This window comes from Rhinopithecus roxellana, chromosome 17 (genome assembly GCF_007565055.1).
Source record: "Rhinopithecus roxellana isolate Shanxi Qingling chromosome 17, ASM756505v1, whole genome shotgun sequence".
Classification (NCBI taxonomy): Eukaryota; Metazoa; Chordata; class Mammalia; order Primates; family Cercopithecidae; genus Rhinopithecus; species Rhinopithecus roxellana.
Window position 1 is genome coordinate 62,524,394 of NC_044565.1, and position 23,214 is coordinate 62,547,607.

The 23,214-nt window shown below is 45.4% G+C and overlaps 2 protein-coding genes across 7 annotated transcripts in view; one reads left to right on the forward strand and one right to left on the reverse strand.

The window, feature by feature from the left end:
• The window catches only part of ADCY3 (adenylate cyclase 3), a 104,399-nt gene extending 101,208 nt beyond the window's left edge, over positions 1–3,191 (forward strand). For 3 of the 5 annotated variants that reach the window (XM_010358501.2, XM_010358503.2, XM_010358502.2), the window contains 3 exons: positions 733–856; positions 1,521–1,645; positions 2,217–3,191. In XM_010358501.2, coding sequence (XP_010356803.2) covers positions 733–856; positions 1,521–1,645; positions 2,217–2,399 — 432 coding nt within the window. In that variant the 3' untranslated portion in view covers positions 2,400–3,191. The remainder of the gene's footprint in view (positions 1–732; positions 857–1,520; positions 1,646–2,216) is intronic. The other 2 variants (XM_030921245.1, XM_030921246.1) reach the window with 1 other exon arrangement.
• Positions 1–23,214, reverse strand: part of CENPO (centromere protein O) — a 26,477-nt gene continuing 3,263 nt past the window's right edge. Inside the window, exons 3-8 of one of the 2 annotated variants that reach the window (XM_030921247.1) lie at positions 19,352–19,521; positions 8,630–8,747; positions 7,375–7,533; positions 5,992–6,078; positions 4,769–4,935; positions 1–3,008 (exon numbers count right to left, since the gene is read on the reverse strand). In XM_030921247.1, the coding sequence (XP_030777107.1) occupies positions 3,003–3,008; positions 4,769–4,935; positions 5,992–6,078; positions 7,375–7,533; positions 8,630–8,747; positions 19,352–19,521 (707 nt within the window). In that variant the 3' untranslated portion in view covers positions 1–3,002. Of the gene's footprint in view, positions 3,009–4,768; positions 4,936–5,991; positions 6,164–7,374; positions 7,635–8,629; positions 8,748–19,351; positions 19,522–23,214 lie in introns of both variants that reach the window. The other variant, XM_010358504.2, reaches the window with a different exon arrangement.

Here is a 23,214-nt window from a genome sequence, read left to right on the forward strand (position 1 = left end):
TATAAATAGTAGGGTTTATTGAGAAAGTCTGGCAAGCAGAGAAACAGAACACACACACAACCTCCTGCTGTTCACAGCTCAGGCCTAAGATGGTTGTGTTCTGTGGCCAGGCCCCCTTAAGTCTCTGTGCTTTCATAGGAACTGGAGAGCAATTGTTAACAAGGGAAACTTAAAAAGTGTGGCCTTCAGAACTCTGGTCAACGGCAGCCTGTTCATTTGTTAAGCTAATTTAGACCTGTGTTCAGCTACCAGGAGAGAAAATGAGGTGTAGGAGCCCTGGTCCCAAGCTCTGGTCTTAAAACATCATCATCCTGCTTTACCTCTAAGACCATCCCATGGCCCTCTCTATTGTATGGATGAGGTTACAGAAACACGTCCAAGGCGGGTCACCCCCTCCAGTGCTTATCACCTAGTTGAGGGATCCAAACAAGGACAACTTGACAATCACCTAAGGACCAGGCCCAGCCAAGGTGAAGGAGCCCGCCTCACAGTCAGACTCACGGGTCCGTCTCCTCTACCCCCATTGCCCAGTCTTTGCTTAGAGCTGCTACGTGAACTTTGTCACAGTGGCAAGTCGGAGCTAGCGCGGCTGCTGACTCCTTTGTGGGAGGAAAGGAGCCTTGAACATCTAGCTGTGGGGAATCCACCCCCAGAACACTACCAGGGAAGGCAGCAGAGCAGCCTGCTGCGATGAGCGGCCCCTGACACTTTATCCACGGTCCCCTGGCACAGGAGGACAAGTCTGAGAGAGAACGCTGGCAGCACCTGGCTGACCTGGCCGACTTTGCGCTGGCCATGAAGGATACGCTCACCAACATCAACAACCAGTCCTTCAATAACTTCATGCTGCGCATAGGTGAGCGCCCCCAGCCGGCCTGCCGTGGCAGGGGCCTGGCCCACCAGCAGGAGAGACATGGAGGCTCAGGAGGACTGAGGCATTTGGGTGGGGAGGTTCACGCACTCACAGGGCGAGGGGACCTGAAAGACCTTTAGTCCAGACTCCTCTAGATGACTAAACCAAAACCCAGCTGATGTGATGGTCAGGCTATACTGTGCCTACTGTTTACAACAGAAGCCTGGCCTGCCTGACTGAGAAGTGAGTTTGTGATCCATTTCCAGAGGGGTTTCTGTGCCTGCTGAGGGCATGGCTTCCCAGACAAGCCTGCTCTTTGAAAGGAGTTAAGATCACCTGCTCTTCCACTGAGGGGGGTCTCATTCCGGAGCGAGGTCACAGGAGATTTGAAATACCAGGTGTATTAGAACTGGCCATTACCATGCTGAGTAAATCTGCATATGGGGGGGGTGGCCGCTGACACTGCCAAGCACACAGATAAACAGGAGACGTGACTGCCACCCTCCAGTAGCATACAGGCAAGTTGAACGAGGACAATGATGTGTTACATAATTAGGAGCTTTGTGGTACAGGTCTGGTGACAAATTCTATAAAAGAGGAGTTGGTTTCTGAGGCTCATGACAAGGTTTGGCCTGTGGCTGTGCTGAACTTGATGCCTCTACCCTAGGCATGAACAAAGGCGGGGTTCTGGCTGGGGTCATCGGAGCCCGGAAACCACACTACGACATCTGGGGCAATACGGTCAATGTAGCCAGCAGGATGGAGTCCACGGGGGTCATGGGCAACATCCAGGTACGTCCAGCAGCAGAGCCGGCGTGTGCTCAGACTCGGAACAGTGCTTTCCCATGTGCCCACCTCCCACCCTGGCCCCGAACAGTTAAGTCCGCAGACAGAGGCATGGGGTGAGTGGAAAGGAGTCCCCGCAATAGCTAGCCTCAGCGCAGGAGGAAATGCTCCCACCCATCCACAAAACCTGGGTTGAAGTTCTGGGTGCGTATGGCCTGCCTCTGGGTATGAACCTTCCGATACCTTGTGATCTCTCAGTGGGGTCTGGTAGAAGAGCTCCACGAAAGGGGCAGAGGGATAGAAGAGCAGGCAGTGGCAGTTTCCAGGCAACAGTGCTGCCACCCAGGTGACCATGGCTGTCCTGGGCAAGAGAAGGCCCCCAGCCAGTCACTCCAGGGCTCTCCTGCCCACCCGCTGCTTGTTGGGGGTGGAAGGAAGGGCTTGGCCAGGGTGCTGAGGGCCCGGTACTGCCTGGGACCCATGGATCAGTGCTCAGCTCCAACCACCCAAAGCCCTACCCGCCCTCAGTCTAGGCTCCCCCAGTAACGCCACATTCTTGCTCCCCATCCCTCTACAGGTGGTAGAAGAAACCCAAGTCATCCTCCGAGAGTACGGCTTCCGCTTTGTGAGGCGGGGCCCCATCTTTGTGAAGGGGAAGGGGGAGCTGCTGACCTTCTTCTTGAAGGGGCGGGACAAGCCAGCCACCTTCCCCAACGGCCCCTCTGTCACACTGCCCCACCAGGTGGTAGACAACTCCTGAACGGCCTCAAGCCTGCAACAGTCCAAACTGGGAGCATTTATTTTTTGGAACTGAAGGAAGTCCTGGCCTTCCTGGATTGAAGTGCACACTGGCGGACTTTAGGTTTAGAAATCTCCTCAGCCTTTGTTTGCTCGTGGATGTGTGAACTCTGAGGGTGGCCCTGCTATTCCTCCATGTGCCTGTAGCGTCCCCAGCGTAGGGGTCTTAGGCGTAGGGCTGAACAGTCCTTCTACAGCCCTCGTTCCAATCTCTGCTATCCTTGCCCCTGAGGGGCCCTGGCCACTGTGAGCAGGAGGGTGGCAGAGCTGGGACGAAGCGGCCTTTGCCACTGGGCTGACCGGGACTGTGGAGGGAACACAGGCGGGGAAGCTCTGCTTCAGACGGGGCTTGGTGGGGCGGGACATGGCTGGCAAACGTTTTGCTCCCATTCTGAAGGGAGGTCAAGCAGGATACCTGGTGGTCTCCACGTGGTCCAAGTGAGGTGAGATGGCCCTCGTCCTGGTGTTTCTCATCATCTTGAAAGGTTCTTCTGGAACCCCCGTCCCCTTAGTCATGAGAGCAGAAAGTGCAATATTTCCTTTCACCTGGCAGGGGAGGAGGGGTTTATTTCTGAAAGAAAAATATATAAACAGATCTTCTACATTTATATTTTTAATCTTCTGTTAAATACACTCCGACATTGCCTTGCCTTTTGAGCTCTTGCTACAGTCGCCTTTGCTACTGCTTTAAGAGAATTTACAGGTATTGGTAAAGAACAAGACTGTTTTATTAAAAGCTTTAATCAACTTGAAAGTGATGGTGGAAACTGTGGTAATATCACTTATCTGAGGAGTGCTGTACTTTGCTGACTCATGCCACTGGTCCCCACCATAGGCCTGGAAGGCAGGAGCTTGAAGGTCTCATCATAGCTCACTGTACCCCGGAACTCCTACAGCCTGGCCCTCTTTTATTCTTCAACTGCTTTCTTCTAAAGGGTACTCCAAGCTGGCTTTAGTCCCCTGCACTGTTCCCGGAGCTCTCCCACATGGAGGTTACTTCATGACCATGAGGTCTAGGAAGTGGCCATTGCAGGTTAAGTCTGAATGTGGTCTTGGGCCAGTCATGACTCCTGACTCCTATCTGTGCCTGGGCAAGGGAGAGCTAGGGACAAAAACGGGAGAACCTGGTCAGCCAGACACAGGTCTTCATATCTGACCCACACGCCAAGGAACCAGGGGTGCCAGCAAATTGGGACACTAACCTCAGAGCCTGCAGGAGAGGGAAGACCCAGGGGGCGCCTGAGTCCCCCTGAGTTTATGGGCAGATTTCTAACCGTGCTTTTTCAGCGGGGACTTCTTAGTACATTCAGAGCTCTACTAAACTGTTTTAGAAAAACAAAATATGAGACAGATTGAATGCTGATTATTTTATCCTACTGCTTTCTCACACCATGTTTATAAAGCAGTGGCCTAGAATACACTGCACCTAACCAAACACCGAAGAACTTCCTTTTCAAAAGTTTCAAAGAGGAAAATGAGGAAAAATTACTTAAAGCTTCCATAAAAGCTAGAAATACTTTCCTTTAAAAAAAACATTGGGTCTTCTTTATTTTCATTAGTGAATGTGGGTTGTTTTTCCATTTATTTATATCAGTGTTTCTCAACACAATCAAGCTACTACAGTTTGAGTGGAGTGCTACATTTCTGTGAGAGCCCTTTTAAAATTTTAGGATTTTTGGCATCTCTATTCCTGCCATTAAATTAGTAGCAGTTGGCCGGGCATGGTGGCTCACGCCTGTAATCCCAGCACTTTGGGAGGCCGAGGCGGGCGGATCACAAGGTCAGGAGATCGAGACCACAGTGAAACCCCGTCTCTACTAAAAATACAAAAAAAAAAAAAATTAGCCGGGCGCAGTGGCGGGTGCCTGTAGTCCCAGCTACTCAGGAGGCTGAGGCAGGAGAATGGCGTGAACCCGGGAGGCGGAGCTTGCAGTGAGCCGAGATCGCGCCACTGCACTCCAGCCTGGGCAACAGAGCGAGACTCTGTCTCCAAAAAAAAAAAGTAGCAGTTACTGTGACAACTTAATGCCCTCAATAATTTGGTATTTTTCCCTATTTTTTTCATAAGTACTTCTTGAGTGATACACCTTTTTCAAAAAATGGCTTTTATTGCCCCACAAATGATTTTCAACTAAAATGTATGATCAATTAATACCTTTAAAAAACATGATCTTGAGCATTTTAAGAAGTGACCAGGAAATCATGGGAACTGTTCAAAAATGCCAGTGTCTATACTCAAACCTGCTCTTCTATCCAGATGAAAAGGTAGGTGTCTCTCTTCATCAGAAGGGCCCCACCTGCCTGGCACTGTCTTCAGTACTGGTTACTTACCTCTGAGGTGTTCCCAGTGCAGTGAAAACAATCTATTAGGAGACCAGACCCATCCAACTTTTCTCTTCTTGCAAATGAGGCAAACACTTGATGCAGGGGCTTCGTACAGAACAGAGTTTCATGAGATGCTCGTTGCTCCTCCCATGAAGTGGATAATGCTTCCTCTCCTAAAAAGAAAGATTCCACCAATCTCATTCAGTGCAGCTGGGGGAATCGGAGCCTGGATCACTGATATTCTGGACCCATTGGACCCATACAGTTTGTTTTGGTGGGGGGGTCTGCACTGAGAGAGGCTGCCCCTTATTGGACCAATGCAATCTAGAGACTGGGGACTTGAACCAGACTGCCCAGAGAAATCAAAGACCGATGGTGGGAAATCTGGGGCAGCTTCAAAATTTCTGCCTCCTAAAAACATTTTACCCAATTTTTCATTATTGCCCATGTCACATTTAACTGAAACAGGTTCACCAAAAAGTCTCTCAGCCAGTCTGGAAGAATTTCCATTTAAGAGACTGCTTCACAGGGAGGAGTAAGTGTGTGCTGGCACGTCATGTCCATTTGTCTTCGTAGTGAAATGAGTCTTCTGGCTCCATTCACCATAACTGACCCATGACTCAGCCTTATCATTAGGTGTCTCTCCTGAAGCAGGGCCCCCAATGAAAACAATTATAGGCTGCAAGAACACTGGCAGAGGTGGGTGGGCAAATAAGGAGGGAAAATGGGGACAATCATGTTTACTATTTACAAAGAGGAAGGAAAAGATTGGTAGAAACAAGAATGTTCTGGCTGGGCACAGTGGCTCATGCCTGTAATCCCAGTACTTTGGGAGGCCAAGGCAGGCAGATCACGAGGTCAGAATATCAAGACCATCCTGGTTAACACGGTGAAACCCCATCTCTACTAAAAAATACAAAAAAATTAGCCGGGTGTGGTGGCGGGCGCCTGTAGTCCCAGCTACTCAGGAGGCTGAGGCAGGAGAATGGTGTGAACCCAGGAGGCGGAGCTTGCAGTGAGCCGAGACTGCGCCACTGCACTCCAGCCTGGGCAACAGAGCCAGACTCCATCTCAAAAGAATGTTCTGTCTTAGCAGTCTGAGTAACACATAGCTTATTTATGAAAACAAAGTGTCTCAAAAGGCCTACTTCATGGATTCTACCTGTTTTCCCTGTTTTACTCGAATAAACTGGGATATGAGAATTGCTGCACCGAGGCACCCTTCTTACCTTGACATGTCACGGTGACGTCAGTGGGAAGAGTTGCTGTGAGGTCCTTATACAGCAATCTAGCACAGAACGGGAAGGACTGACCACCTGGGTCCAGTTTGTAAGTAAATGACAGCAAGTTACACAGTGGGTTTCTCTGCAAGGGCCCAGTCAGGAGGGCTGCAAAGTCACTCTGAGAGGGGTGAGGAACAAAATGAAGTACAGGATGACTGCAGTTCCAAAGGTGGTGTTTACTGACACTTCAATTATGTCAACCAAAAAGAGGCCCATCAATTACATTTCAGAGAAATAAATGAGGGGCAGAAAAAGTTCTGAAAGAAGGACTAATGAAAAAGATGTGTAAGATAACTAAGAGTCAGTGGCAGCCCGCAAAGCCCTACAGGCCTAAATGGCCAGGGGTACAGCTCCACAAGAGACTGTTGCTGCAAAAACTTCACTGACGTTACAAAGGTAAGATGCTTCATGACTGCATCCACATTTCAATTTAAGTTAAACCTACAACTGAGAGCTGCAGGGTGATTCCAAATACATAGAGGAGGAAATGCTAAGCTCGTAGGGGTCACTTACAGCCATATGCATTCATTTCCCCATTACTTTTTTCACCCAAACTTAGCTCCACTGCAACCCAAAAAGGTAGGCTAGAGTTTAGGGGAAGTTGGACAGCATTCTTCCACGGCACTGCAGAAATCCTTCTTCTCTTTTTTTTTTTTTTTTTTTTTTTTTTTTGAGACGGAGTCTCGCTCTGTCACCCAGGCTGGAGTGCTATGGCCGGATCTCAGCTCACTGCAAGCTCCGCCTCCCGGGTTCAGGCCATTCTCCTGTCTCAGCCTCCCCGAGTAGCTGGGACTACAGGCGCCGCCACGTCGCCCGGCTAGTTTTTTTGTAGTTTTTAGTAGAGACGGGGTTTCACCGTGTTAGCCAGGATGGTCTCGATCTCCTGACCTCGTGATCCGCCCGTCTCGGCCTCCCAAAGTGCTGGGATTACAGGCTTGAGCCACCGCGCCCGGCCCCTTCTTCTCTTTCTAATGAGATCTATACCCAAGGTTCGGCAAGGCACTTGGTACGGTACATAGTAGGCACTCTATAAATCCTTGTTGAATCAAAAGTATAGCAACTGCACTCTGTACAATCTTATGATAAAAGCTTGAAGACCACCATTCAAGGGTGCATAATCCTTTAACCAGTACCCAAGCTTCAAAGCCATCCAGAGTTTCAAAAGAAAAGAGGGTGGGATAGTGCTTTTATATAAATAAGAAGCATCGGAAAGGTAATGGTCAAACTGCTAACTCAGAGTTAGGAAACACTGAAAATACAAAAAACATCCCCCCTTTCCCCTTTTATCTTAGGCCCACAAATGAGGCATATAACATCCCAGAGAGATACCTGAAGCCGGTCTGCCTGGTACTTCCTCCCAGAGTAAGCATTCAGGTATTCGCAGAGACTGAACAGGAAGTGCTGGATGTTGGTCTGTAAGTATTTTGCAGCTATTTCTTCCAGAGGAATGAAGACTGGGACTGAATGGTGATGTATCCGGAATGGTTTCTGTATGACAAGGTCCACAAAATAGGAAGCCAATAGGTTCCCCTCAAAAGCAGTATTGATGCAGACACAAACTCCTCGGCTGGTCAGCTTACCACTGAGTCCTGAGGCAAACGAGAAGACACCTCAACAGACAGCAGGCCAAGGTGACATCTTACTCATCTGTGCCTCCAGTAGCTTCCACAGTGCCCAGAATATGTATACTTTGTAAACAAATGTTTGCTGAATGAGTATCACAGGCTCATTCTTCCCCTTGACTCCGGCTCACTTTGAGTTGTTAAAACCATGGAAGAATGGTAAAAATGAAAAAACATCCTAAATATCAAAGTATTGAGAAAAATTTTTTTTTTTTTCCGTAGGCTGGAGAGCAGTGGCACGATCTCAGCTCACTGCAATCTCAACTTCCTGGGCTTAAGCAATCCCCCCATCTCGGCCTCCTGAATAGCTGGGACCACAAGCGCATGCCACCTCATCTGGCTCATTTTTAAATTTTTAGTTGAAATGAGATCTTGCTATGTTGCCCAGGCTGGTCTCGAACTCCTGGACTTAAGTAATCCTGCCTCAGCCTCCCAAAGTGATGGGATTACAGGCATGAGCCACTGTGCAAGGCCAAAAATTTAATTTATAGCTATTCTTTTTTTCTGAGTGTGAAATAATTTGTCATAGTCCCCAGTTCTTCCCACAATTATCTTGTGGCATAGATGGGAGAATAAATCCCTACTTATGGTGAAACAGAGACTTGAGAAGTTCAAATTACTTCACTAGCAGCATAAAACAAGCCAGCAGTAAAGGCAGTTATAGTACAGGGTCTGGCACATGACGAACTGTTAAAATGAATGGAATAAGCCAGCCACCAACTCAGCTGCTGTACAAAGAAGCCAATCTTGTAGGTGAAGATAGGCCTACAAATAGCATGTCAGCTGTGTGTGTGTGTATATGTGTGTGTGTGTGTATGTGAGAGAGAGAGAGAGAGAGAGAGGAGGGCACAGGGTGTAAAATACTATAAATTATGAAATAAGTCCAGGACTAATAATAACACATCTAGCAAACTCACTAGAGACAGACCCAGACTAAATTAGGTTAAAAAAACAAACGAAACCTGTAAAATGATACGCCTGCAGAACGGCTTTCACGTTTTCCAGTTTCTCTTCCAATGCTTCTTGCTCATTGACCTCCACTGTTCGGTTGGGTTCTACATTGGCAATACGTGCTTTCACCTGCAAGATATGCAGCAAATCGATCTAGGTACAAAGGTGTGCACCACAACGTCCCCACCCTCACCCAACTGGATAAAAGCTAAATGCAGGGCACATGATGTGATACATCAACGCTACAGTGGCCGGCCAGTTATTGCTATGAGTTTACAGCAGAGGAAGAATATCATGGGTCACAATGCCAGGAATCAGAAGTGGAGATTGTATGGGTCTGAAGAACAATTCGAATTTTGATGGATGGAGAGAACTGAGAAAGTAGCAAGAAAAGGTTGTGTGGAAAGTCTAGGCTAAGCACAGGGTGGACAAAACAGGTGGCTAGAGGCAAGGCTGGGGAAGTTGGCCTTGGACAGTGTGGGGTTTCAAATGCCAGGGCTCCAAGGCTTACGCTGCTAGCTATGGCCCAGCAGAAGGTACCAGGCCAACCCGCCCTCTGAGAACAACTACGCAAGGTGGATAAAATACCAAAAAGAAATAGGCAAGCAAAGAGAGCAAATGGTTTGAAGGCATTCCACAAGGATCTAAATAGCCAGGACTGGAGAAGAGTGACAAATGCTCTGAAGTCAGCTGGCTTCCCTGCAGCCTCTGGCCTCAGAGCATTTCCTTATTCACAGGCAAGGCACACTGGGCCACATAGAAAGGCGTAAGCTAGACTCCGCAGCAGTCCCATCCAGAATAAACCCTGGACATTAATGGTATCAAAGCAGACTTTCTATGGGCCAAGATCCCATAGAAAAGGGAACTCAACATTCTGCTTGCAATCTGCCCTCCCGGCATTTGCTAATTCCTAAACTGGGGAATGAGGTGTGACTGGGGACTGAGAAACCACACAGAAAGAAGCTGCTTGGCCGGGCACAGTGGCTCACGCCTGTAATCCCAGCACTTTGGGAGGCTGAGGCGGGTGGATCACGAGGTTAGGAGTTTGAGACCAGCCTGACCAACATGGTGAAACCCTGTTTCTGGCCGGGCGCGGTGGCTCAAGCCTGTAATCCCAGCACTTTGGGAGGCCGAGACGGGCGGATCATGAGGTCAGGAGATCGAGACTATCCTGGCTAATACGGTGAAACCCCGTCTCTACTAAAAAATACAAAAAAAAAACTAGCCGGGCGACGAGGCGGGCGCCTGTAGTCCCAGCTACTCGGGAGGCTGAGACAGGAGAATGGCGTGAACCCAGGAGGCGGAGCTTGCAGTGAGCTGAGAGCCGGCCACTGCACTCCAGCCTGGGCAGCAGAGCAAGACTCCATCTCAAAAAAAAAAAAAAAAAAAAAAAAAAAAAAAGAAACCCTATTTCTGCTAAAAATACAAAAATTAGCCAGGTGTGGTGGCGTGCACCTGTGACCCCAGCTACTCAGGAGGCTGAGGCAGGAAGGAGAATTGCTTGAATCCGGGAGGTGGAGGTTTCAGTGAGCCGAGATTGCGCCACTGCACTCTAGCCTGGGCGACAGAGCGAGACTGTCTCAAAAAAAAAAAGAAGCTGCTAAAGGGGAAAAAAGCCAAGGAGAGATTTTGCTAGAACAAAATGTGGATTTCAGGGCCTGCCAGGGAAGAGGAGCCTTAATAGACCCGTCCCCAACACACTCCCAAACTTTCAATTGAAGGTCCTAAAAAACGCTATGCCCTAGGAGCAACGGAAACCGGAAATAGACCACCTCAACTGAATTAAGGTGATGTGCCCATACGCTATCTACCTGCCAGAAAGACTAAAATTTCCTCTGGAGGAAGATAACATACTCAGAACCCATATCGCCTCCTCAGAACCCATATCGCCTCCCCTCACCTCCTCTTCCCTTCCTTTCTTTTTTCCAGATCGAGTTTTGCTCTTGTTACCCAGGCTGGAGTGCAATGGCTCGATCTCGGCTCACTGCAACTTCTGCCTCCCAGGTTCAAGTGATTCTCCTGCCTCAGCCTCTGGAGTAGCTGGGATTACAGGCACCCGCCACCACACCTGGCTAATCTTTGTATTTTTAGTAAAGACGGGGTTTCACCATGTTGGCCAGGCTGGTCTTGAACTGCTGACCTCAGGTGATCCATCCACCTTGGCCTCCCACAAGTGCTGGGATTACAGGTGTGAGCCACTGCACCTGGCCTCCATATATTTTTTCATACACAATACTCATCATTGAATTAAAAAAAAAAAAAAGAAAAAAAGAAAAAAAAACTACAGGCATACCAGGAAAGAGAAACAGAAGACTGAAAGCCGAGAGGAAAAAGAAGACCACAGAACGGATGCCAGGGGATTCAGCTATCTGAATGATGGAGCATGGCCACTAAAACAGGCTAAAAGATGGAAACTCAGACCAAAGAGCTGGAATCTATAAAGAACCAGATGGAAATCTTAGAACCAAAAAAAAATACGTAACTCAAATTAGAATTTTAATAGATTTTAAAGCCAACTAGACAAATAAGATCTTACGTGGAGTGGAAAATAGGCATATTTTCATATCCAGATTAAAGTACAGAGAAAAAAGTAAGATTAGAAAATTAGTAAGACATAGGTCACAGAAAACAAACAAACAAAACCATACCTGGGAGCCCCAGAAATAGAGAAAAAATGAGAAGATGCACTATTTAAAGAGATATTGGCCAATGTTGTAAAACAGATGAAAAACATCACGTAATTAAAGACGCTTTACAAGCACCAAGGAGGATTAAAAAAAATATCATGCTTAGCCACATTGATATAAAATTGTTAAAAACCAAAGACAAACCCTTCAGTCCAAGGAAAAAGACATATTATATTCACAAACATAAGACTAACACGTGACTAATAAGGCCAACACCTCACACCTGACAGATTCTATGGCCCCAGAAGACAACAAAATGATACAAAGTTTGAAAGAAAATAAATTTTGGCCGGGCGTGGTGGCTCAAGCCTGCAATCCCAGCACTTTGGGAGGCCGAGACGGGCGGATCACAAGGTCAGGAGATCAAGACCATCCTGGCTAACATGGTGAAACCCCGTCTCTACTAAAAAATACAAAAAACTAGCCGGGCGAGGTGGCAGGCGCCTGTAGTCCCAGCTACTCGGGAGCCTGAGGCAGGAGAATAGCGTGAACCCGGGAGGCAGAGCTTGCAGTGAGCCAGGATCCGGCCACTACACTCCAGCCTGGGTGACAGAGCGAGACTCCGTCTCAAAAAAAAAAAAAAAAAAAAAAGAAAGAAAGAAAATAAATTCTAATATCTAACTATATACTCACCAAATATATTCTTAAAAAATAAAAAACATAGTGAAATAAAGATGTTTTCAGACAAATATAGAGATTTTACTGCCAGCAATACCAAAAGAAGTACCAAAAGGAGCTACTTAACTGAAAGAAAATAATCACAGATGGAAATGTAGAAATGTAGGAAATGAAGAGCAATGAAAAGGGTAAATATGTGTCTAACGCTAAAGGAATGTTGACTATATGTGACAAATAAAGACAATGAAATACTATGGTAGACTGAGATCCAAACAGATCAGTAATCACATTAAAAGTTGATGGACTTGCTGGGTGCGGTGGCTCACGCCTGTAATTCCAGCACTTTGGGAGGCCAAGGCGGGCGGACCATGAAGTCAGGAGTTCGAGACCAGACTGGCCAACATGGTGAAACCCCGTCTCTACTAAAAATACAAAAAATTAGCTCTGTGTGGTGGCGGGCCCCTGAAATCCCAGCTACTCAGGAAGCTGAGGCAGGAGAATTGCTTGAACTAGGAGGCAGAGGTTGCAGTGAGCCAAGATAGTGCCAATGCACTCTAGCCTGGGTGACAGAGTGAGACTCTGTCTTAAAAAAAAAAAAAAAAAAAAAAGGTCATGGACTAAATACTCCAATTAAAACACAAACATTGGCCAGGCATAGTGGCTCACACCTATAATCCCAGCACTTTAGCAGGCTGGGACCAGCAGATCACTTGAGGCCAGGAGTTCAAGACCAGCCTGGCCAACATGGTGAAACACCCGTCTCTACTCAAAATACAAAAATTAGCCAGGCATGGTGGTGCACGCCTGTAGTCTCACCTACTTGGGAGGCTGAGGCATGAGAATTGTTTGAAGCCAGGAGGCAGAAATTGCAGTGAGCTGAGATCTCACCACTGCACTCCAGCCTGGGTGACAGAGCAAGACTCTGTCTCGAAAAATAATAATAATAATAATAATAATAATAATAATAATAAATAATAGACAATTGTCAAGTTGGATTAAAAATACCTAACTATATGCTACTTACAAGAAGAATACCTTAAATGTAAGGTCATTTAAAGATTGGAAGCAGAAAGATAGAAAAAACTTACCCTGCAGGCCGGGCACAGTGGCTCATGCCTGTAATCCCAGAACTTTGGGAGGCCGAGGCAGGCAGATCACCTGAGGTCAGGCGTTTGAGACCAGCCCGGCCACCGTGGTGAAACCCCGTCTCTACTAAAAATATAAAAATTAGGCCGGGCGCGGTGGGTCAAGCCTGTAATCCTAGCACTTTGGGAGGCTGAGGCAGGAGAATGGCGGGAACCCGGGAGGCGGAGCTTGCAGTGAGCTGAGATCCGGCCACTGCACTCCAGCCTGGGCGACAGAGCGAGACTCCGTCTCAGAAAAGAAAAAAAAAAAAAAAAAAAAAAAAAAAATATATATATATATATATATACACACACACACACACACACACATATATATATATGTATGTATATAAATTAGCCGAGCGTGGTGGCATGTGCCTGTAATCCCAGCTACTTGGGAGGCTGAGAGGCACGAGAATCGCTTGAACCCGGGAGGCGGAGGTTCCAGTGAGCAGAGATAGCACCACTGCACTCCAGCCCGGGCGGCAACAGCAAAACTTCGTCTCAAAAAAACGGGCCGGGCCTGGTGGCTCACGCCTGTAATCCCAGCACTTTGGGAGGCTGAGGTGGGCGGATCATGAGGTCAGAAGATCGCGACCATCCTGGCTAACAGGGTGAAACCCCGTCTCTACTAAAAATACAAAAAAAAAAAAAAAAAAAAAAAATTAGCTGGGCGCGTGGTAGCATGCACCTGTAGTCCCAGCTACTCCAGAGGCTGAGACAGGAGAATGGCGTGAACCCAGGAGGCAGAGTTTGCAGTGAGCTGAGACCGCGCCACTGCACTCCAGCCTGGGCGACACAGCGAGACTCCGTCTCAAAAAAATAAATAAATAAACTTTACCCTGCAAATGTTCACCAAAAAAGTTACTGCTGTACTAGGATTCATCAAAGTAGATTTTCTTTTAATTTTTAATTTTGTTTTAAAGATGGGGGGGCTCTCACTATGTTGCCCAGGCTGATCTCAAACTCCTGGGCTCAAGTGATGCTCTCACCCCAGGCTCACAAAGCGCTGGGATTACAGGCATAAGCCACCGCACCTGGCCAATGTCAAAGCCAATTTTAAGGCAAGAAGGTTAATCAAAAATTCAAAGGGGCCAGGCGCGGTGGCTCACGCCTGTAATCCCAACACTTTGGGAGGCCGAGACGGGTGGATCACGAGGGTCAGGAGATCGAGACCACCCTGGCTAACATGGTGAAACCCCATCTCTACTAAAAATACAAAAAATTAGCCGGGCGTGGTGGCGGGCGCCTGTAGTCCCCAGCTACTCGGGAGGCTGAGGCAGGAGAATGGTGTGAACCCGAGAGGCGGAGCTTGCAGTGAGCTGAGATTGTGCTACTGCACCCCAGCCTGGGTGACAGAGCGAGACTCCATCTCAAAAAAAAAAAAAAAAAAAAAAAAAAAAAAAAGAAAAATTTAAAAGGAATATTTCATAATAATAAAAAGTCAACTAAATCAGGAAGATACAGTAATCCTAAATTTGTTTCCACCCAATATATAAAGAAACATAGAATAAAAGGGGAAAATTCATCTACAATCACAGTGGGAGATTTTAACAAATCTATTTCAGTAACAAAACAAGCAAGTAGTCAAGGAAATCAGTAAGGATGTAAGATTTTTTTTTTGAGACAGAGTTTCGCTCTGTTGCCCAGGCTGGAGTGGAGTGACAGGATCTCGGCTCACTGCAACCTCTGCCTCCCAGGTTCAAGTGATTCTCCTGCCTCAGCCTCCCACATAGCTGGGATTACAGGCATGTGCCACCACACCCAGCTAAGGATATAAGATATTTAAACAACATGATGAACACACTAGGCCTATTTGATATATATAGAATATAAGAGCCAACAAATGCAAAATCCACATTTAATGCACATGGAATATTTATAAAAACCGACCACATGCTGAGTCATATTCTCTGACCATATGGAATTAAGCTATAAATTAGTAACTTAAAACAAAAAAACTGAGTATCAACATTTTTGGAAATTAATTAGTACACTTATAAAACAAACCCATGGGCCAAAGAAGATAACACAATGGAAATTAACAATATTTGAATTGAAATGATAATGAAAATATAACATATCAAAACTTGTGGGGTATAAAGGAAAAAAAAATACAAAAAGCAAAAACAAAAAAAAATACAAACAAAGAAAAAGAAAAAGAAAACTTGTGGGACACATTTAAACCTGTGGTTAGAGGGAAATTTTTTAACCTTAAATGTATTTAAAGAGAAAAGAAGTCTAAAAGATATCAATAAGTATTCATCTCAAGAAGCTAAAGGAACAACTAAAATTCAGAGAGTAATGGAAGAAAATAATAATGAGCAGAAATCAATGAAAATACAAAACAAATGAACAAGAGAGAAAATCAGCAAAGCCAAAAAGTTGGTTCTCTGAAAAAAGGCACAAAAGTGATGAAACATACCAAGACTGCTCAAGGAGACAGAAACGGAGTGAGAGCAAGCACAAATGACCAATATCCGAATAAAAAATGAGACAGCATCACTGATCCATCCTAGTCACAAGACAGTAGGCTGTTCTAAAAAAATTTCAAACTTTAGGCCGGGCATGGTGGCTCATGCCTGGAATCCCAGCACTTTGGGAGGCCGAGGCGGATGAATCATGAGGTCAGGACATCGAGACCACAGTGAAACCCCGTCTCTACTAAAAATACAAAAAAATTAGCCGGGTGTGGTGGCGGGCACCTGTAGCCCCAGGGGAGGCTGAGGCAGGAGAATGGCGTGAACCCGGGAGGCGGAGCTTGCAGTGAGCTGAGATCACGCCACTGCACTCCAGCCTGGGCGACATAGCGAGACTCTGTCTCAAAGGAAAAAAAAAAAATTTCAAACTTTAAATGTGAGTTTACATAAAATGAACAAACTGCAAAATGCAACATACCAAAAGTGACCCAAGAAGAAACAGGAAATCTGAACAGCTTATGCTGATCAAAGAAACTGGATCAGAAATTAAAACCTTCCCACAGAGAAGGCCCAAAGAGCTTCACCAGGGAATTCCTTAACAAAATGTAAGAAAAAATAACACCAATAGTATATAAAGTCTTTCAAAGAATAGAAAAAAAAAGGAAAATGTCTCTAAGAGCAACATAAAACTTGATGCCAAAACCTGACAAAGTTATTACAAAAAAATCATAGGGCAATCTCTCTCATGAATTTAGATGCCAAAGTTCTAATAACTAATATCAGCAAGTCAGATTTAGCATTATATATATATATATATATATATATTTTTTTTTTTTTTTTTGAGGCGGACTCTCGCTCTGTCCCCCGGACTGGAGTGCAATGGCCAGAACTCAGCTCACTGCAAGCTCCGCCTCCCGGGTTTACGCCATTCTCCTGCCTCAGCCTCCCGAGTAGCTGGGACTACAGGCACCCGCCACCTCGCCCAGCTAGTTTTTGTATTTTTAGTAGAGACGGGGTTTCACCGTGTTAGCCAGGATGGTCTCGATCTCCTGACCTCGTGATCCGCCCGTCTCGGCCTCCCATAGTGCTGGGATTGCAGGCTTGAGCCACCGCGCCCGGCCTTTAGCATTATATTAAAAAGATAATACATCAAACCAAATTAGGTTTACTATGAGAATGTGAGGGCAATTTATCATTTAAACAGCAATCAATACATATGACAAATTAATAAGGGAGAAAACATGATTCCCTTAATATATGCAGTAAAAATGTTTGATAAAATTTAATAGCATAATATCTTGATTAAAACTCTTAGCAAACTAGAAATAAAAGAGCCGGGTGGCTCTTTTATTTCCTGGTGGGGCGCGGGGGCTCACACCTGTAATCCCAGCACTTTGGGAGGCTGAGGCGGGTGGATCACCTGAGGTCAGGAGTTCTACATCAGCCTGGCCAACATGGTGAAACCCCATCTCTACTAAAAATACAAAAATTAACCGGGCACATGCCCGTAATCCCAGCTACTCGGGAGGCTGGGGCAGAAGAATCGTCTGAACCCAGGAGGCGGAGGGTGCCGGATCGTGCCACTGCACTCCAGCCTGGGCAACAAAGTGAGACTCTGTCTCAAAAACAAAAAATAAAATAAAATAGAAAATACCAGGAAAAGATCAGCATGATCTTAAGTTAGACAAAGATTTATTAAACAAGAAACAAGGGCACTAAGAATAAAGTTTAATTCCTAAATCAAACTTCATTAAAACAAAGGTTTTCATCACAAGACACCATCAGAGAGTGAAAAGACAAGCCACAGTCGAAGGAAGACTCTAATACAGATACCCAGCAAAGAACTCATTCAAAATATGTCAAGATTTCTCCAACTTAATAGATGGACAACCTAATAAAAAGTTCACAAAAGCCTTGAAAAAAACACACTTCGCAACAGAAGATTTTCAAATGTTCAATACAGGGATTCCCCATCACTGGTTATGAAGCAAATGCAAATTCAATCCAAAATGAGATATTATTACACTCCCACCAGAATGGCAAATTTTTAAAACTGACAATAGCAAGTATTGGTAAAAATGCAAAACAATGGAAATCTTGAACACTTATTGCTGGGAATGTAAAAGTGGTACAATCACTTTCAAAAACTGCCAGAATTTTCTAAACCTAATATGCATATCCTACTAACCAACAATTCTACTAGGCATACACCCAATATATAAGTGTATATTTTATACCAAAGGACAGAAACACACAAAATGTTAATAGTGGCAACATTCATAGTGATCCCAAAGTGAAATAACCCCAATAACCCAAATGTCATCACAGTAGAATGGGTAAATAAGTCGTAGTACACTCATAAAATAGAATTGCTATATAGCAATAAAAAAAAGACCACTATAAGCAAAGTGTAGGTGAGTCTCACAGTCATAACATTCAGCAAAAGAAGCCAGACATAAGAGTTAGTGCTTTTTAACATTTATATAAAGTTCAAAATCAAGTAAAACCTATGTATGGTGACAGAAATCAGAATAGTGGGTACCTTAAGAGATATGACTAGATGAGGCAAACTGGAGGCTTCTGGGGTACTGGTAATGCTCTATACTTGAATCACTGTTGCAGTTACCTGGTTGTGCTAACTTTGTAACTAAGTCCATCAGATTTGTGCACTTTATATATATTACAATTTTAAAAAAAAGGAAAGGAAGAAGGGAGGAAGGAAGAGAGATATAGGTGGAAAAGGAAGAGGGGGAGGAAGGCTGATATCCCATGGGCAATTAAGGGTTGTTGATGGCTTTTGAGCAGAGCAATGGTGCGGTGTTTCATGAAGCATTTTCTTGGCTGTGCAGGATTTATTGGAAAAGCAGAAATACGAGAAGATGCACCAACTGGCAGACTACTGTCATAATCCTGGTATCCAAATCACCTGATATTTACTTCATATGTGGCTAATATTTGAGCTGTGGCAATGGAGGAAGGACAAAGAATATAAAAGAATATAAAAGAAAAATCTGATAGGTCTTGCTGACTGAACCCAGGCTAGAGAGGAAACTGAAAAAAAGGAGGGTCAAGCTCCCAAGGAGGTTCAGTCTGGGTGACAGATGTCACTAATGACAAAAGTATCAACAACTCAAGGCAGGCCACTACAAGTACTGGTAAAAAAGGAAAACAATGGACAACTTATACAACTATTGCTGGAAATGTAAAACTAGTACAATCACTTTCAAAAACTGGCAGTATTTACTAGACCTAATATGCATATCGTATGACCCAGTAATTCTACTAGGTATATACCTAATATGTTTATGATTGAGGTAACAAACTTAGGTGTTTATTAGGGCAGGTTAAGAACCTGGCTGGAAGAACTTGCCTGGCTTACCAGTAGTGCCTGACCAATGTTAGGTGATATTCACTGTAACTCTACAGGATTTTTTTTTTTCTTTTTTTTTTTTTTGAGACGGAGTCTCGCTCTGTTTCCCAGGCTGGAGTGCAGTGGCTCTATCTCAGCTCACTGGAACTTCCGCCTCCCAGGTGCAATGCTCGTGCCTCAGTCTCCTGAGTAGCTGGGATTACAGGCACGTGCCACCACGCCCGGCTAATTTTTGTATTTCTAGTAGAGACAGGTTTTCGCCATGCTGGCCAGGCTGGTCTCAAAACGCCTAACCACAGGTGATAGGCCTGCCTCGGCCTTTCAAAGTGTGGGATTACAGGCATGAGCCACCGCGCCTGGCCAAACTCCTCAAGTTTGATCATTTGAGGGACTACAATCAATCCAGTAAGATCACAAGTAAAACACATTATTAAAACTTGCCAATTCACCAATTCCCAAATCACATTTGTTCATTATACTCTAAAGGAACAGATGACACCACCCTTCTACTCACGCTGCCTCGCCGGTGCCGTACCGCAGCCCTCAGCTCATCTCGCAGATGCCTTAGTTTATGAATCTTGGTTCCAAGAGCACCTTCCTGGGCCTGCACGCTCTGCAGCTCTTCAGACTGTTTACGGGATCTGCTCACTTGGGTCTCTAGCCTTTCTAAGTGAGCTAAAACACCTAAGGAGAGTAAAAGGAGAATTTTACAAGCCGAGGATTTCTCACTGTGGCAACAGGAAGGATCTCAGGGAAGAACAGGTGACTCTTTTTCACCACAACTTTGTGGCCAGCTGAATTGTTAGATATCTGCCAATTTATAAAACCAGGGGAGCTAACAATCGAAATCAAAGACCACCAACCTCCTAGGTTGAAGAGTGATGTAAAACAGGATCCTCTTCAAAGAGAGTCCGAGAAAGGACATGAACCATCACACGCTGATTAGGCAGCAGTGTCTTATCTAGGTCTGCAGTTTACCACAAATCCACATCTCTAGTGTGTAAAGGATTATTCTCTAACTTTACCACGGGCTGAGAGAAGCCCTCTCACAGTTGAGGGCAGTGGCTCACACTTGTAATCTCAGCACTCTTGGGGGCCGAGGCAGGTGGATCACCTGAGGTCAGGAGTTCGAGACCAGCCTGGCCAACATGGCGAAACCCTCTAATAAAAATACAAAAAATTAGCTGGGCGTGGTGGCGCATGCCTGTAATCCCAGGTACTAGGGAGGCTAAGGCAGGAGAATTGTTTGAAGCTGGGAGGCAGAGGTTGCAGTGAGCTGAGATCACACCATTGCACTCCAGCCTGGGGGACAGAGATAGACTCTCTCAAAAAAAAAAGTCCCAGACTTTATTTAATCGAGCTTCTTAAGTACACCCAGCATCTGTTTTGTAGGGTTCACATGGATAAACATATATGGAAATCTTAATCTTCTTTCCTTGCCTTGGGATGGAATCCAAAAACTTATTCACCTATCAAATTAAGACTAGAAACCTCTTACAGTGTTTATGGCTAATAAAAACATTTAAAAAATTATGTGAGATTGGGCCAGGTGCGGTGGCTCACGCCTGTAATCCCAGCACTTTGGGAGGCCAAGGCTGGTGAATCACAAGGTCAGGACATTGAGACCATCCTGGCTAACATGGTGAAACCGAAACCCCATCTCTACTAAAAACACAAAAAATTAGCTGGGCATGGTGGCGGGCACCTATAGTCCCAGCTATTTGGGAGGCTGAGGCAGGAGAACTGCATGAACCCAGGAGGCAGAGCTTGCAGTGAGCCAAGATCATGCCCCTGCACTCCAGTCTGGGCGACAGACTCCATCTCAAAAAAAAAAAAAAAAAAAAAAAAAATTGTGTGAGATCAAATAGAAACAGACACACACTATATGCAAAATTATCCTATTTTACTCATTGAGGCCTATCCCCTCTTGCTTTCTCAGAAACTCTAGATGATCGGTTACCCTTTTTTCTGCTGTGTTCATTTCCCTTCCACACACGCTCAAGTCTCAACTGTCTTCAAACATACACACACTCATACACATTTCATACACTCACACACACACTCATACACACACATTTCATACACACACTCACTCATACACTCATACACACATACACTCACACACTCACACATTTCATACACTAACACACACACAGACACACACATTTCATACACTTACAGGCCTGTTCTTGCCCACAAATCCCCTTCAGCTACCATCTCCCTTTTTTCCCCTTTCCTTGCCAGGAAAACTACTTAAAAGAGTTGTCCATGCAAGTTGAGTATCATTTATCCAGAAGTTTTGGGACTAGAGGTGTTTCAGATTTCGAAATTGGGAATATTTGCATTATACTTACTGGCTGAACATCCCATATCTGAAAATCCAAAACTGGAAATAAGCATTTCCTTTGAGCATCATGTCAGTACTCAAAAAGCTTCAGATTTTGGAGTATTTCAGATTTTGGATTTTCAGTGCTCAACCTGTACTCACTTCCTCCATTTCCTTGCCTGCGACTCATCTCAATCCACTTGAAACTCACTTCTGTTCCCATTATTTTACAAAACTACTCTAAGATCAACAGTGAAGTCAATGTTGCTGAACCCAAAGGACATTTTTCAAGCTCCCTTATCTCACCTCCCAGCACTATAAGCTTCTACTGATCACCACCTTCATGAAACCCTCTCTTCCTGCATCTTAGCATACCAGCCTCTTGGTTTGCCTTGTTCAACAGATGTTTATTAAGCATCTATTTTGTGCCAAGCACTATTTCAGGCACTGGGAATGCAGTGATGAACAAGAGACAACTTGTTTTTGTGACACTTATATTTTACCTCTCTGACCCCTCTTTCTGCTTTGCAGGCTCCTACTCTCCTCCTTGATCATTAAATGCTGACATTTTCCGGAGCTCAGTCCTAAGACCTCTTCTCTCCAGAAGAAATCTCATCACTACCCACAGCCTTAATGGCCATACATGTCGATGTCTCACAAATATGTATCTCTAGCTTATACCTCTCTCCTGCTTCTTGAGAAAGCAGAATACCCACCTGCCTTCTCAGTGTATCTACTTGGAAGACTCACAGGAACCTGACAATCAACATGTCCAAGACTGAATTCACCATCTCCCCTTCCAAACCCCTCAGTGACTAGAACCATTATCCATCTACAGCTGTGTAAACCAGTACTTGCTTCCTTACGCCTTCTTCCTGCCCCAGTCCCAATCCATTACCAAATCCTATTGAATATACATTCCTAGTATCTCTAAAATATTTCCATTTTCCCCATCCAGCTGGCTAAAGCCTTTCGATGACTTCACACCACCTACGAGGCCTACTGGCCTCTGGATCTTTCCTACCCTCATCAGTATCGTGCTGCTCCTTCTCTAGGCACTTCCACACAGCCCTCCTCTCAGGCTCTGAAACCTGCCCAGCTTCTTTACTGACCTGATCCCCGCCCCGCAACAGGCACACCAAAGGCTCTTCCACAGCTGCCCCTTACTCACCTTCACCTGCACTACTCTAGCTCGTCAGCACTCAGTGCAAACAGCATTTCCTCAGGGAAACCTTTGCAGCACCTTCAGAACAAGGTCAGGTGCCAGCTCATAAGCTCTCGAAGATCCTTCCGAGACAATACTATAGTTTTTTTGGTTTTGCTTTTTAAAGAAAAGAGATGGGGTCTCACTATGTTTCCCAGGCTGGTCTCAAACACCTGAGCTCAAGCGATCCTCCCACCTCGGCTTCCCAAAGTGCTAGGATTACAGGTGTGAGCCACCGCACCGGGCTACTACAGTTTTAATTGTATATTCATTAGTGAGATTATTTGATTTGCTTATCTTTCCCGCTGAACCTTAAAGCTCCAAAATCAGGGGCCGTGCGCATTTATGCCCACCCATGGATCCTTTAACCCTAGCACAACGTCTGACACACAGTAAACACTCCAGAAATGTTTTTTTTTTTTGAGACAAAGTCTCACTCTGTTGCCCAAGCTGGAGTACAGTGGCGCGATCTCAGCTCACTGCAACCTCCACCTCCCAGGTTCAAGCAATTCTTCTGCTTCAGCCTCCTGATTAGCTGCGACTACAGCCACGTGCCACCATACCCAGCTAATTTTTGTATTTTTAGTAGAGACGGGGGTTTCACTATGTTGGCCAGGCTGGTCTTGAACTCCTGACCTTGTGATCCGCCCGCTTTGGCCTCCCAAAGTGCTGGGATTACAGGTGTGAGCCACCGCGCCCAGCCAACACCCCAGAAATATTTACCAAAACACAGACAACCAAGCTGACACTCTTGGAGATTACATTCACTTGGCTCATGTCCACAGAAAAATCCACAATACTGCAATAATAATGGTGAAAAACCGAAATTCTAATTAAATAAATTATT